A 15,390-nucleotide genomic window follows, 5' to 3' on the forward strand; every position below is an offset into this window, starting at 1 on the left:
AATTGCCACAGCTTGCCGCCACATGGCTCGTCCAGACGGGGCTCCTTTTCAAAAGGACCCCGGCAACTTCAAAATCCCCTTATTCCTAACAGCAGATAGGAATAAGGGGATTTTGAAGTTGGTGGGGTCCTTTCGAAAAGGAGCTCCATCTGGATGAGCCATGTGGTGGCGAGCTGTGGCAATTTTGAAGTGCCGCAGCTGCAGGCATTCTAATGAGGCGCTGAATACGTATTTCAGCACTTCATTAGTACACTTCGAAATGGCCATTTGCATGGTCATTTCAAAGTTTTGGGCTAGTGTAGACATAGCTAGATAGTCTTGTTCTGTACTAAGACTGAATAGTTGTGGTTTCCCATTTTCCCTCGTTCTTCTATTTAGGAAGGATGGCCTATGATGGAGATCCACTCAAATGACAGTAGGAGCTTATTTTCTTGGAAAATAAACTAAAAATTCATCTTGAGCTGACCTGCTTCTGTCTTCTGTGCTACACTCAACTTTCCCTTTCCCCCCCACACTCTTTGAGCACTATTTCAAAACGAACTGCTGCAAACAGCAATTTTTTTGAAAGGACTAGTGAGACCTTAAAAGTTCAACTACGCTACTGAGGCACAGAACCAGTAAGATAGCACTTGAGAGTGGTTATAATGTTTTGGTTCAGAATTATTGTTAGAAATAAAAGTTATGATGCAATATGCCTGGACAATATTCAGCACTAGAAAAGGATTTGAGACTAATGTATAAAGAATAAGGTCTTGGCTCTCTCTCCATGGTTGGAAACTTTATCCTTAATTGTGTTAAGAAAATCCAAAGTTCCTTGACTTTCATCAAGTCCTTCATTTCCATCGATGGCGCACTAATGATGATTCATCATTGACTACATCGTTATCTGTGTAGCAATGCTGACAGCGAGGTGGAAGAAGCAGTAAGATTATCAGGACAAGGAGAATAATTCCGCATAAGCTCATGAGAGCATAAGAAATAATCCATAATATCGGTTCATGGAAGGTCACTGTGGAGACACAGTTGCTTGCTATATCTGCTGTTGCGAAAGGGCCTTCAATCTCAGACACGGGAGAGCCACCAACCTCTGCAAAATTACAAAACCAGAAACATTTTGTAAACAGCAAACACTGGAGGCTGGGAAGAGATGATTTTTCTTACCAAAATTTAAAATAAAAACCTACAACAGTAGCAAATTTGAACAGTTCTATGCCTTAGATATTTGGAATAACCGCAGTAGCTCTGTGTTCTTCACACAGTTTTTGGATAAGATGTATGATTTATCTACATTCTTTGGAAAAGTCAGGAAACAGTTGTGATAAAAACTCTAAACACATATTAACCCGATGTCAACTTTGTATAGCAAAAGCCAGTGCTTCTCTATCGTTTAGTACTACTTCTATAGAACAAAGAACACAAAGCCCACTGCCACCCACCTGCAAAAAAATATGTAGAGAATAGCAGTTGGACAGATTTGGCCAACAGAGCTCCAAATTACAAGTATAATTACCCGGACTTCTGCAGGTTTTTCTGTCCATTCTACTGCTTTCAAAGATTTTTTTTCAACATCCAGATTTTGTTAAATATAAAAACCTTTTTTGTGGCACAATTTTCAGGGGCTAACACCTGTCAGCTAAAACTTTTGACACACTCTGCACTGTCTCTAGTGAAGGAAGCACTGGCCAGAGCACACCAAGTTTTTTTTTTTTTTTTTCAAAAAAAGAAAAAAGTTACCTTTTTGGTGAACCTCCCTCACCCCCACGTGGCACAGAGAGTGGGGTAACGGAATTTCACTTCTTATCTATATTAAGTGAAATTTTGATGTTTCTTGTAAATCTTATTCTATGGGCCATTCCATTTCTCACTGATAATAAGCCCAACTCCAGGTCCAGTATCAATGTATTTATACAGACCCTTCCCTGTTTTAGCAGTATTGGAACACCTGAAGTTTAGAGTTTCCTGACTAGTGCTGAATAGGTGCACTGCACAGAGAAGCCAAACATGTAATGTGTTTCATAACTGAGGGTCTGTAGATCGTAAAGCATGGATATTTTCCAGTTGAGAGGTTCTCAGACTGTGGTCTGCAGATCAGCTCCACTGGGTTACTACACATGAGACAATGAAGGACTGCCCACCTATTTAGTGGAACCATGCAGGCATAAGCTCCAGTAATTAGGTGTCTGGACCCTGGAGAAAATGTACATGTAAGGTGAGGTGATGGCCTCAGGGGAAAAGAGGAAATACAGTAAATTCTTCCATATCCGAAACTGGGAGGTTGCCAGATATCAAGTATTCTGCGTAACAGAGAGGTATGCCTAGCAATTCAGAACACTAAAGAAAAACAAGATTAGCTATTGAGAAGCAAAAATGCATGCAGAGTACTTTATTTACCAACAACAGTAGTACTGTACACATTAAACTTATATTGCATTCACTGCATTTATTTGTATTTACTTTCACCATACTGTACTTATGGAAAACGTAACTAAAATTTACTGATCGTTAAAATGCCAGTTGTTTGAGAGTTCTGGATGATAGAGTGCCAGATATGGAAGAGTTTACTGTATGTAGGAGGGGACGGTGGGGTGAGAAGAAGGGGCGAGGAAAATCTGGCTCATGCAGGGGTGTAGCAGCCAGAGAAAGAGGTGACTTTGCCCAGCTCCAGGACTCTGGTTGCAAGGGAGAGATGGCCCCTCTTTCCAAGCCTCAGTTCTGTGGCTGCTGTGGTATATGATAGAGCCTTCTCATTCCCAGCACCAGCTTAGTAGCTGCTGCAGAGCAGGAAGGGACATTTGGAAAGATCATTAAGGCCTTGTCTACACTACCACCTTCCTTTGAAGGAAGGATGGTAAAATTAGGGTGTTGGCAGTTTACTGATGAAGTGCTGCCGTCCACAGGCAGCACTTCATTAAGCAAATTCCCCCCTGTGGTAACTCCAAAGTTTTAAACTTCCAAGTACCAGCGCGCGTCTAGCCGCGGCTCACCCACCGGTACTTCGAAGTGCTGGGGCAACTCTGAAGTCCCCTTACTCCTTGCCGGTACTTCAAAGTTTAAAACTTCGGCGTTGCCGTGTGGGGGGGGAGGGGGCGGGATTTGCTTAAAGAAGTGCTGCCTATGCACAACAGCATTTCATTAGTAAACTCCCAACACCCTAATTACCATCCTTCCTACGAAGGAAGGTGGTAGTGTAGACACAGCCTAAGTGATTCACTGATACTTCCAGCAATTTTCAAGTAGTCTGCAAAAATAAAGTTTGAGAACCAACAATTATGACCACCTTTGCACTTTAGCTAGGTTAGGGTACGAAATGGAGCCAGAATTCAATCCGACATGCCCATCTTACAACTTAAAGGTCCAACAAATTTAAATCAGTATATGTTTTCCCGTTGCCTTCAATGGGACAAAAATTTCACTTCTGGGGCTGTTCTCTTTTTGAAGCATACATGCACGAATGAGACCAAAGAAATTTCAGCACACATTTATTTCAGTAGCTTGTATTTTTAAATGTTGGAATTATCTGATAATTACTCTAGATAAAAGTTTAATGACTATTAAAATTACTATTTACTATCTACTTTTTATGTTTGGCCATTAACATTTCTCAGAAGGTGCTCTGAAGATTTTGTTTAGAAAATGATCTATTAGAAAAACCATGATCAAATTAGGTGGTTTTTTTTTTTTAAATAAAAATACTGGTGTTTTATACGTCTCTCTCTTAGGGTATGTCTCCACTACCAGCAGATCAATGCTGCAGTAATTGATCCACTGAGGGTTGATTTAGTGGGTCTAGTGAAGACCCACTAAACTAACCATTGAACATGCTGCCATATACTGTGGTCCTCATGGGAATGAGACATGGAAGGAAGGAAAAGGCTGAGTTTCTCCAATCAACCCAGTACTCTGTAGACACCTCAATAAGTCAGTCTAAGATATGAGGATTCCTGCTATTAAATTATGTAGCTGGAATTAGGTAACTTAGGTCAACTTTAGCACATAGTGTAGACCATGCCTCGTATTGCTAACTCTATATTTCTTCCATAATTCATTCATGAGACAATCTTATATTCTTCTTGCTTAAATGAGAGTTGTATTGCTTAAAAATGAGGAAGTCATATGATCTGAACATCTTCTCCTAAGTGAGAATTTAGAGCCTGCTCCAAAACCCTTTGCTTTTATTTGGCAGAGATCCTAACAGGCTGCAGTGACGCTAATGAAGCGCCAAAGTTTATGAACTTTCCTCCATTACCATCCATACACCCAACAGTTAGTTTTTGCTATGAATTTTTCCCAACATTTTTAAGGTAAATTAGATCTTTGAATTCTCTAATACTCTAGAACTTTTTGCAAATTCATATGAAGACAGTCTATTTCAATATATTCTTTTAAATAATATTGAGGCATATTTGAAATCACCAATAGGAAAAACATGTTTTGAAGCTTCCCTTAAATTAAACTCAAAGGCTTTTGGATTTCTCATCCTGCAATAATATACAGCTCTCCCCTAGCCCTTTATCAGACTCATCTCAAACTTCAGCTCTCCCCAGAAGGGCTGGGCAGGACAACTACTGGATAAATTGAAGGCGTAAGTGAGCAACAAGGGCATAAAGACATGGGGAAATCTGTCCATACAAATTGTGAATTCTTTCTTCCAGAGTGGCGAGGAAAACTGAAGCAGGGAAATGGGTGGATTTTATTTTTGTACGTCTGTGGCTTTACTGTGAACTTAAAAAGACGACAACGTTAGCCTCCTGTGAAAAGTCTCTACTTATCTTTTTTGGTTAACCTGTGGCCGCAAAGCAGCTGCAATACTGGGATTCTGGGAGAGGGTGTGTTTCAGACAGGGCTGACTGCTCAGGCTCTGCCCTTTTTCAGGAACTAGGCAGTTGGACTACAAGATCTACGCTCTCAGGGAAAATCAGCAGTCCAACAGCAGGCCTAGGGTCTCCAAGATGGGGCAGGGCCTCAACTCTCAAGGTCCAGAAGCTTAAAGCATATGGGATCCAGCAGATGACTCCCTCTCAGCAATCTCGTGCATGCCTGAGAGGGGATGTTTGACTGGCCCATCCTGAAGAACCTGAAAGGATGAGCCAGCAAGAAGGGTCACCAGAAATGAGCTGGTGCTTACCTCTACCAAGCCACCCCTTACAAAAAGGTTTGTGGTTTAATTCAGTGACTGGTTTTTGTCCAGTTTTTAGTTTGTGTTAATTAGATTTTTAATCCCGATTTAAATGACCACAGAAAGCAGTAAATTCAAAGTTCAGGTCAATGTTCTATCATCATTACCTACCAACCCTGTTTCATCATAAAACCAAGGGACAAGAAACTACATACTCAACAAACTCTCAAAAGCAAGGAAATGTAATCAGTAATTCAGTTTATTTTAAGCCTGTGAATAGACTTAAGAGTCCCAACTAATAGAGTTGCTATGGAAGTCATGGTTTGGCCCCTGTGGGAAGCCAGTTATGCTGCTTAATCTCTATAACATGCTGACTGTGTACCAGGCATAGTCATGTTTTTCTGAGGAAAAATTTTTACTGGACATCTTATACATCCATAATATAGAAGTTGTCAAGAAATCGATTTAGAAAAACCAGTGTATTGGGCGAGGTATCAAATCTCACATGTATGTATCAATTACCACATCGTTAGAACAGCCTGTCTTAGACAGTACCTTTACATCACACAATTGCTGTAGAAAGCAAGCTGTCATAGCCACCAGGGACAACTGTGTGACATTATACGAGAGAGCTGAGGAGACTGGTTAGAGATGAATTCTTCCAGGCACTAGCTGGTGTTCAGCTGATATCCTAGCTACCGTACATGCAGATTCTATTATAATTCACAAGTATAAGCTAGATCATCAGAACTGAATGAAGTATCCAAATTTCATGGATTTATGACAACAGGAGGAAGGAAGTTGTCAGGCAGTGGGTTATGGCTCGTTTGGCTCTCTGCCCCAGCAGTTCAGAAGCTGTTCTAAACTAAGCCAGCTGGCTAGGTTCACATAAGGTCCATCTATACATCCACAAAAGACTAGCTGTCCCCAACTCTCAGAGCTTGGGTCATTTGACTCAGGCTCACAGAGTGGGGCTAAAAATAGCAATTTGGGTGTTTAGGCTTGCGATGGAGTCCAGGGTCTGGAATCCAATGAGGGGAACTACTGATGGACTCTCCTGTGTTTCCCTATAGACTGGTTGAGGTGAGAACAGAAATTCAACCTTTATCATTCGGTAACATTTCCTTAACCATCTGCTTAAGATCATCAAATGCCTGTCAAATTCTTTACTAAATTACATATGCTTTTCTCCTATTTTCATTTTTTCAGACATGGGTGAAAGATCAGAAACTCAGAATTTTTACTCTTTCACAAGCTGTGCTGGCTTATTACTATAATCTCATCTATACTGCCAGTGGTGGGAAGTCTGCATTAGCATCTACTTATCTACAAATTGCAAACTTGTAAAATGATCTTCCTTGTTGAAAGAGCAGCTGAAAAGGTCCATATTTCCCAGGGGGAGTACTTCTCTTACCTGCGCATGGACTAACTGCAAAGCCCACTCTCTTCTGAGCCCTGTCAAAAATAACGTAGAAGCCCTCCATCACCGTAGCACCAATAACCAGGGCACTGGTGGAGGCAGAGATGCCAAAGCGGTAGCATTCTAAGTTCTCTCCAACCCCAAGGATGGGTTGAATATAAAGCTGTTAATTCAAATAAAATAAAACAAACAAATAAATAGGTAGCAGCAATGCACATTATTTAGAGGATAATTAATGACAGTAGCTCATAACTATGGATGCATGCATAAAACACAGCTCTTAAACTGGAGTGTTCCCCAGAGCTTTTGATTTCTGATTTTGAGCACTCAGGAGTTCATAGGAAATGAATGAATAAGAGCAAGATGACAGTTGTAAGATACTTAAAAGTGGATATAATGGCAGGGGAGTTAAGAACCAGGAAACCAGTTAAATGTGGATTTCTAATTGGTTGACACTTAAAGGTTACCTTCTCTTTCATCTAGGGGATCTTCATTTTGTATCGTGTGTGTGGGAAGCCAGGAATATGCATGCAAATTACAGAAATATTCAAAAGGACTGACAGGGTGTAGTAGACGAGAGAGAATTCATGGCAGCTTCAAGCCTCAAAATGAGTAAACTCAAGTCAATTCTACACACTTATTTCTAACTCAGGAGGTTAAGTCAAGCTTCATGGTCAATATAGAATAAAGCTTACATCAAGCCTTTGCTCTGTTTTATGTGAAGTGTACCTACATGTTTCAGACACTGAGGTAAGAGGGTGTGAAACTGATGTTGGTTGATGTTTAGTCCATATTGCCAACAATGCCAAGAAAAGCAATCAGGAATTGCACGTTTTATGTTTAAAACAGAACTGACATTATATTTTAAAAACTAGGCAGTACAAACTGCATCTATGTTATAATGACAATAAAAACAGATGGGACAATTTCTGAAAATTGGCAAAAGCATCATACAGGTCCTGTACTAAGATTGCCATTTGCAGAAAGAAGTGCCATAACTCCACTAGCCTTACAAAGAGCAAAGAATACATTTATTTCCCAAAAGGGAAAGATCAAAATCAGCTGACGCTAAGTATGTATCAGTGTCTGATGTAGACAGAACTGCTGCTTAGCACAAAAAAGCAGTGAGTGAAAAATAGAGATGTTTTTGTAAAGTGTCACTGACATTTTTCCCTTTTAAAATGTTTCAAATTTTGTCAAGTGTTGAGCTGATCAAGAAGCAGCCCAGCTCATACAATTGTTAAAAACATTTTTTCTGAGAATGAACTCCGATGACAGTTAAAGTAAGTGATTGGGGTTAATTATTTCTGCATCACCAAATTAGTTTTATACAAACGGAATGAGTGTGGAAGCTGTACAATGTAATGATGAAAGAACTAGGTCATCATGAAGTTGACTTCTCTGTTGCTGTAAGAATTATTTCACTGTAATGTGACTAATCCAATCCAAATACAGGTTGAACCTCTCTAGTCTGGCATGCTCAGGTCCGAATGACAGAATTTGCCAGACCACGGGAGATGAATCTTGTCTAGCAGCATTACTCATACTTCCATTGCTTACTGGACTTTTAGAAGACACTTAGTGGTAAATTGCAGCTAAATAAAAGCACAGAACATTGAGAGCCAAGACTGGTGGCTGAAAACAAACTTTATGGGACCACAGGAAACTTGGCCTCGCCCATGATAAGTGGTATTCAGCTAACTAAAATCATGCTAGATTACAAATGTTGCCAGGCAGGAGTGTGCCGGACTTGAGACGTTCAACCTGTAGTAAGACAAGTTCAAACCTGTGGTAAGATAGTTATCCGAAATGATCTGCTGGAGTTTTCATCTCTCAGGTAGATCGAAAGTTTAGGAAATAAGGACCATGGTGTTTCAGTTTTATCCCAGCAAGCAAGCTGGGAACCAGTCCAAAATCCAGAGGAGAATGCTTGGATCTAGGAGGGGGAGGAAAAAAAAAAGACACACACACATTTTCTTACAGATGTATGTAATAATTTTAATTACGGCTGTCAACTGCAGTTAACTTGTGAAATTAGCTCATGATTAACTTCAGTTTTAACTGCACTGCTGAACAAAAGAATATCAATTAAAGTTCATTTAATATTATTGGATCTTTTTCTGCATTTTCAATTGCAACACAACGTACACAATGCTCACTTTATAAGTATATGAACAGTAAAAATGATAAACAAGAGAAACTGCTTTTCAATTTAACTCATAGAAGTACTGTAGGGCAAATCTCTTCATCATAGAAGTACAATTTATAAGTGTAGATTGTTATATAACTGCACTCAAAATCAAAACAATGTAAGACTTTAGAGCCAAAAAAGTCCAGTCAGTCCTATTTCTTGTTCAGCCAACCACAATAAGTAAAACAAATTTATTTACATTTGTGGGAGACAATGCCACCTGCTTCTTTCTTTACAATATCACCAGAAAGCAAAACCTGGCTTTCATGTGGCATTTCTGCAAAACTTTGCAAGGCCTTTATGTGCTAGATATGCAAAACAATCAAAATGCCCCTTTGTGCGTCAGCAGTTATTCAAGAGGACTTCCATGCCAGTGAGTCTCATTTAAAAAAATGAGTGCAGTAATTAAATTCCCTTGGGGGAGAATTGTATGTCTCCTGCTCTGTGTTTTAGCCACATTCTGCCATGTATTTCATATTATAGCAATCTCACATAATGACGCAACACATGTTTTTCATTTTAAGCTGAAAAATTTGTCAGATCTGACAACCCACAAAGACAGTATCAATGTGAGAGTGCTACATATAGCTACAGCTCTCTGCACAAGCTCTAAGAATGTGAAGTGCCTTCCAAAATCTGAAGGACAAGGTATGGAACATGCATTCAGAAGTCTTACGAGCAACACAGCAATAGAAAAGTGACCACTGTGCACTTTGTATTCTGTGCCGTAATTGAAATCAATATTTAAACATGGAGAAAATAACTAAAATATTTAAATAAATGGCACTTTAATGGCTTGACAGTCCTAATTTTAATTTCTTTGGTATTCACAGTGCATGGGGCTTTGAGGAAGTGGTACAAGTTGGGGCCAGAGCAGGGGGTGAGGCCTTAGCATGGGGGGAGGGGGTTGCCCCGACCTCTGTGTCTGTGGGGTGGGCTGCTCCCAGGCCTCAAATTCTCCCAGGAATAGCCCTGTCTTTTGTGATAAGAAATGGGTACAGTATAAGCGATCGATGAGGTCATGTCAATCCTTCTGGCTGTTCTGAGCCCACTAACAGATTAGCTTTAAGACAATCTACTCAAAATAAGGATGTTAAAATGGTTAACCCGTTAAACAAGAATGCTTAACCATTTGACTCTGGTCCTGCAGCCCAGTCCACCACTTGGCTCCACTGCAGCTGTGGGATCCCATTTCCCAGCTCCTCTGGCTTCTCCATGGCCAGGGCTGCTCCAATCCAGCACAGCTGGCTGCTGCCGGAATTCACTGGAAAGGGCCAGTTAACTGGTAAGCACAGTGGTAAGCCTAATGTTTACCGGTATGCTTACCAGTTAACCATTTATGCCACAGTAATATAACTAAACACATAAGGACTAATGTGCCTAATGGTAGGATTTTGGAGGGACTGTGAACAGAACTCTGAGAATCAAAAAACTAATGTAGACTTGGCAACAGAGACAGAATAGTTAGAAACTATTTAACCAGTGTCAGGAAATATGTAGGCAGGATGGTCAAGCTCATGAGTTCCCTGAGCAATTATTGCAAAATCAACAAACAGAAAAAGCAGTAAGTAGCCTTTGCTCCTTCCCCACCCACTCCCCAACCTGTTATGTACATCTGGGGCTCAGCACGGATACAAAGGAGTAGGTACATTTTAAACACAAGCAATTTAAACAAAGTCCAGACCTTCCTCCCTTCTCCAGAGAGAGACTATTTTCTTCATGCAACTTCTAAGCTATGGATTTAGTGCTTGCTCCAAAAGTCTTTTGAAATGCAAGGAAGTCTTTGCACTGACTTCAGAAAATTTTGTATCAGGTTCTTTTCCAGCTTTACCCCTCAGACAACTTGACATGTTTTTGAAATAAAACTGATTAACTGCATTTCTTAACATGGCCATAATATTAAACAAGTGAACAATAAACCCTTGCAGAGTTTCCCCACCCAAGACAAACATCCCGTCCTACTCCCTGTTGACATGATGCCAGACAAGACCAACACACTTCCTTAATCGTGTGCAGTACTTTGTGTTTGTTCCTGTTTCCTTATAACAGCACACACCATTTGCTGTAATATACACCATTACATCAAATGGTCTGTTTAGGTGAACACAAAGGCTAACCTCATGGTTTATTATGCATATTCACTATAATAGACTCTCATAACAAGCTGAAGCCATATACCCAGAAATTATAGAACATTCTAGTGGTGACAGGGGTTAGCAAACGTGGCTTAGAATTTTCTGTAAAATTTAACACCCCCCACTCCCCTCTCACAACTTGTATCTCAGAATATAGCTATTAATCTTGTAGATGGCTACATTTCCTAATGCCATACCTAGCTATCATTCTTATATACATCCCATTACAACAGTATCAGAGCACCTCACAATCTTTAATTAGCCTCACATCACCACTGAGCAAGAAAAGTGTTACTATCCCTGGCTTATGCATGGGGAGCAGAGGCACACAAGGATTACGTGACTTGCCCAAAGTCACACACAGACCAGGGAATTTAGCCTGGATTTCTGAAGTCTAACATCCTTATTACTGAACTGATCTCTCTCTTTACAGAAAGGACTCCCCAGCTGAGGTTATAATGCTTCTTCCACACAGTGTACAGGGATTCCTTACTTTACAAAGGAACAATGGATGACATCATCATACCAGCAGGAAATGGAGAAATGTTTTAAGATGGTGACCTGCTCATTTCCACAATGGAATCTTAAAGATCAAAGATGCCCGTGGGCTATCCAGCACCGAACAGGCTGCTCTGTGTTAAGGGCTTTGGGATAGCATGGTGGCAAGCCCTGTTCCTGGGCCAGCCAAGCACTTAATCATGCAACTTGTCTTGCTCAAATCAATGGACTACTACTGTGCTTGAAGCTAACCACACACTAAGTGGTTGGCTGGCCCAGGACAAAGAGCTCACCACTTTGAAGGTCTCAGCCTTTGTTCAGTCCTACTGAAAAATAATCTAGAAAGAGAATACTCTTTTCTCTCAACTTCTCAAGGAAGATGGACCTCATTTGCTGTCATACATCTTGGTCAGGGCCAGACTATAAGGTTTTGAATACTTGCTGTGATCTCAAAAATGGTTACATTACGCTTGCCTGCTTTATATGTCAAACCAATATATTTTGGGAAGCACAGATTTATACCAAATTACCATACCATGTAGGTCAGTGAAATAAAGGATTTTAGTTGTACTTAAGACTCCTGCGCCCACTACAACCTATTAACAGAATCTTAATCTAGCCGGGTGTCATACCTGAGTTAAACAGTGCATTCCACACACAAAGCATGAATGTTCTACAGTATTGTTGCAGTATAAAGTACTGTTACTGAAATATATCAGATGCTAAACACAATCCTGCTAACATTACTCCTCTGAGTTAGAGCCTGATACTCCAACTCCAATTCCTCCTCCACGCACAGTCCTGATTTCAGTTGGACTGGTTCCAGAGCAAGATGCTTCTAAAGATAATGGTGGCAGAATCAGGCCCATCAGTAGCTTTATAGATATGAATAGTCTCATTGAAGTCTACAAGACTCCAGTGACAAGCAGGCATTATGCCTGACAGGAAGTGCACACAGAATCAGCCCTTTATGTTTCATGAACATTTATCTTTAAACAGTAAACTAATTGTCAGACACAAGTACACGGCATTTGAAAGGCAAGGATTACATTCATGATTCTTCGGTGCATCAGAACAAGTATTACATCATTGCAACAGTTCTCAACCTTTTCCACAGCAGGACCCTGTTTTCCCATACTGAGACCTGACCCCACCCAGTGCCATTGCTTGTTTATCCACATAAGCAGGTTGATCACAATCTCCAGACACACCAGCTCATGACCTCTCAGGTTGAGAACTCATGAGCTCTTGTGCCAGACAATACCTAAAAATGTCCCCATTTATTTTCTCCTTCAAGGAACAGGATCAGCTTACCAAAGATGTGCGAGCAATTGCTTCGACCGCAGCATTGAAGACTTTCCGGGGCAGGCGTAGGAGAGTGGTGCCACTATCTACTATGGCTTTGTCGGCATTATACTAATAGAACAAACAGGAGGAACACAGTTAACATATTGTATACAAGTTAAACCCTGTAGTCAGCTGTTTTATAACAATTACTAAACAGCACTAGTCATAATAAACCTATTACTTCATGTAACTTGAGAGTACCCTACAGCCGGCAGCCTGCATTCAAATACAGGCTAAGTACAAATTGCCACTGAAACTAACATTTCCCCCATAGTTGCACAAAGAATGAAAACCTCTGCCAATTAAACCAAGAATGAGAGCCACTGAATTAAGGTTTTCCCTGTAGTTGAACATACTACAGCAGGCTGATGTATTATGATCTATAGTACTATGCACCTGACTTGAAATTAACTGGGGAACTTCAGTCCTCACTCCTGCTTGTCATACTGAGAGTCATCACCACCAGTGCCAATGTCAAACATGCCACAAACTTTTCATACTATGCAAAATAAAATAAAATAAAATAAAATATAAAAAACAGAAGGGCAAACATAACTCTGAACCAGAATGGTGCTTGTAAAATGGACATATTTCTCTTCTTTATACAAAAGCCAATAAATGAAGCTTTCCAAACATGAATACATAAACATTAACAATCTTTTTACAAAACATGTTAGGGTAGGTAAACACAGCAAAGTTATTTTGAAATAACAGCTGGCATTTTGAAATAACTAACGTCTTCAAGACAACTGCTATTTTGAAATAAATTCAAAATAGCAGGCAGCACATTTCAAAATTGGTAAACCGCATTTCACAAGGAATAGCCCCTATTTTGAACTAGCTATTTTGAAACAGGTACTGTTAAGACAGGCCATGTCTACACATGCCCAAAGGGGCATTCAAATGACAGGATCAGAACTGGTTAATGAGGTGCTGATATGAATATTAGCATATCAGTGGCCAGTCGGGCTTTGAAAGTGCTTGCTTTCGAAATGCAAACTGGCCATGTAGACGTGGCTGCTTCAAAATAAACCCCAGACTTCGAAACTCCCTCATTCCCAAAACAAAATTTACCAGTTCCAATCCGTGTCATTTAAATGCCCCTTCCAAAAGGGAGGGGCATGTGTAGACACAGCCACAGGGAACAGAGCCTATTTCAAAATAAGCCATGGTTCCTTCAGTGGCTCTGTTTCAAAACAGGCTCCAGATGTATTCTGAAACAGCTAACTGTTATTTCAAAATGCATATGTATGCATAGCAGCATTATTTCAAAATAAGCTATTTTGGGACAGCTACTCAGGAACAGATTATTTCAGAACAAGGTTGCTGTGTAGACATAGCCTTAGGCTACATTGCACTAGAGGGTTTTGTTGACAAAACCTGCAGATCATCTATACACAAAATGTGTTTTGTTGATAGTCTGTTGATAAATCTCTGCACTTCTGCCGACAGCGTTCTGCCTCTCCGCAATGAGGAATAATGCCTTTGTAAACAGTTTCAGTCGACAGAAGAGCTGTGTAGGGCCCCCTACATAGACAGGCAGAGCTTCTGGGTCACCAGGCAGCCCTGTTTGCTGAGCTTCTGGTTGTCCATTCTGTCAAGAGAGTGGCCAGGGAGCCCAGCTGCACTCTGTCAACAGAGTGGCTTGACAGAGCAATCTGTTTTTGTGTGTGGACGTGACCTGTCAACACAAGTTTTGTTGGAAGGTATCTTCTGACAGTAACTTCTGTCGACAGATTGCTGTAGTGTAGATGTAGCCTTAATGATCACAGTTAACGGTAAAAAAATCATGGAAACGTTAGATTTTTTTCATCAGTTGAGCTAATATTATATGGGAGTTGGTTGTTTATGGCCTAACTTAAACTAGCAAGGTTCTTAAAGAGCGTACACTCTTAAATTACAGAAGTAGTGTCATAACTTGAAACCCTTAAGTTTAATGCATATCAATTCCATGGGATATTTTTAGTGCAGTTCTGTAAAGTGCTGATGAAACTCAAATCACGTTAAAATAAAAAGAAACACTGTTTTTCTGTTGGTAGCCCTTGATCCTGCAGGCAGAGCACTGTTCGAAGAAATGCTGAGCTCCTAAGCATTACCTCAAATCATTCAGCGTTCACCCAGCACATGTGCAGAACTGCTTGTATGGAGCGGAGGGAAAAAACAAGTGAGCAAAACAAATTATTACAATACAAATTGCTGGTGTGTTTTTCAGCTACTCCTATCACCACCAACTAGCATCTCAACTGTGCTTGCAAGTAATATAGAGCAGAACTGTCATGATGGTCATCTGCTGAATACATGTGATGGGTGCAAAAAAGGCAATATTAATCACTGCCTATGAGTGCAATGCTTTCTATACCAGTCACAATGCGTTGAGACCAGACAGTGTGCAAAGGCAGCTCTCCTCTTAATCTTACTAGATTGCACACAACAGTCTGCCATATGTTGCTGCCAGGCTTGCAACTCAGCACTGCACTCCCCAGAATCGTCACCCTGAAAAGTTCAGGACTAACTGCAAATATTACCAGACAGCCTCCCACTGTCAAAGCAAAGAGACTAGTTTTTCCAGAGAGGAAAGGAGGACTATTGTCTCTTGCAACTATAAGTTTTACAAAAGCGCTCTATTTCCTTATTTGTTAGTAAATACTGAAGGGCGAGTCCAGCTAACCACAGTTCATTCTTC

General features: G+C 40.4%; 1 protein-coding gene across 1 annotated transcript in view; it reads right to left on the minus strand.

The window, feature by feature from the left end:
* Window positions 1-267: 267 nt before the first annotated feature.
* BACE2 (beta-secretase 2) overlaps window positions 268-15,390 on the minus strand; it is a 78,881-nt gene continuing 63,758 nt past the window's right edge. The window contains exons 6-9 of the mRNA XM_074983418.1: window positions 12,675-12,776; window positions 8,323-8,472; window positions 6,531-6,699; window positions 268-1,087 (exon numbers count right to left, since the gene is read on the minus strand). Of these exons, the coding sequence (XP_074839519.1) occupies window positions 834-1,087; window positions 6,531-6,699; window positions 8,323-8,472; window positions 12,675-12,776 (675 nt within the window). The 3' untranslated portion in view covers window positions 268-833. The remainder of the gene's footprint in view (window positions 1,088-6,530; window positions 6,700-8,322; window positions 8,473-12,674; window positions 12,777-15,390) is intronic.

This window comes from Carettochelys insculpta, chromosome 1 (assembly GCF_033958435.1).
Source record: "Carettochelys insculpta isolate YL-2023 chromosome 1, ASM3395843v1, whole genome shotgun sequence".
Lineage (NCBI taxonomy): Eukaryota > Metazoa > Chordata > Testudines > Carettochelyidae > Carettochelys > Carettochelys insculpta.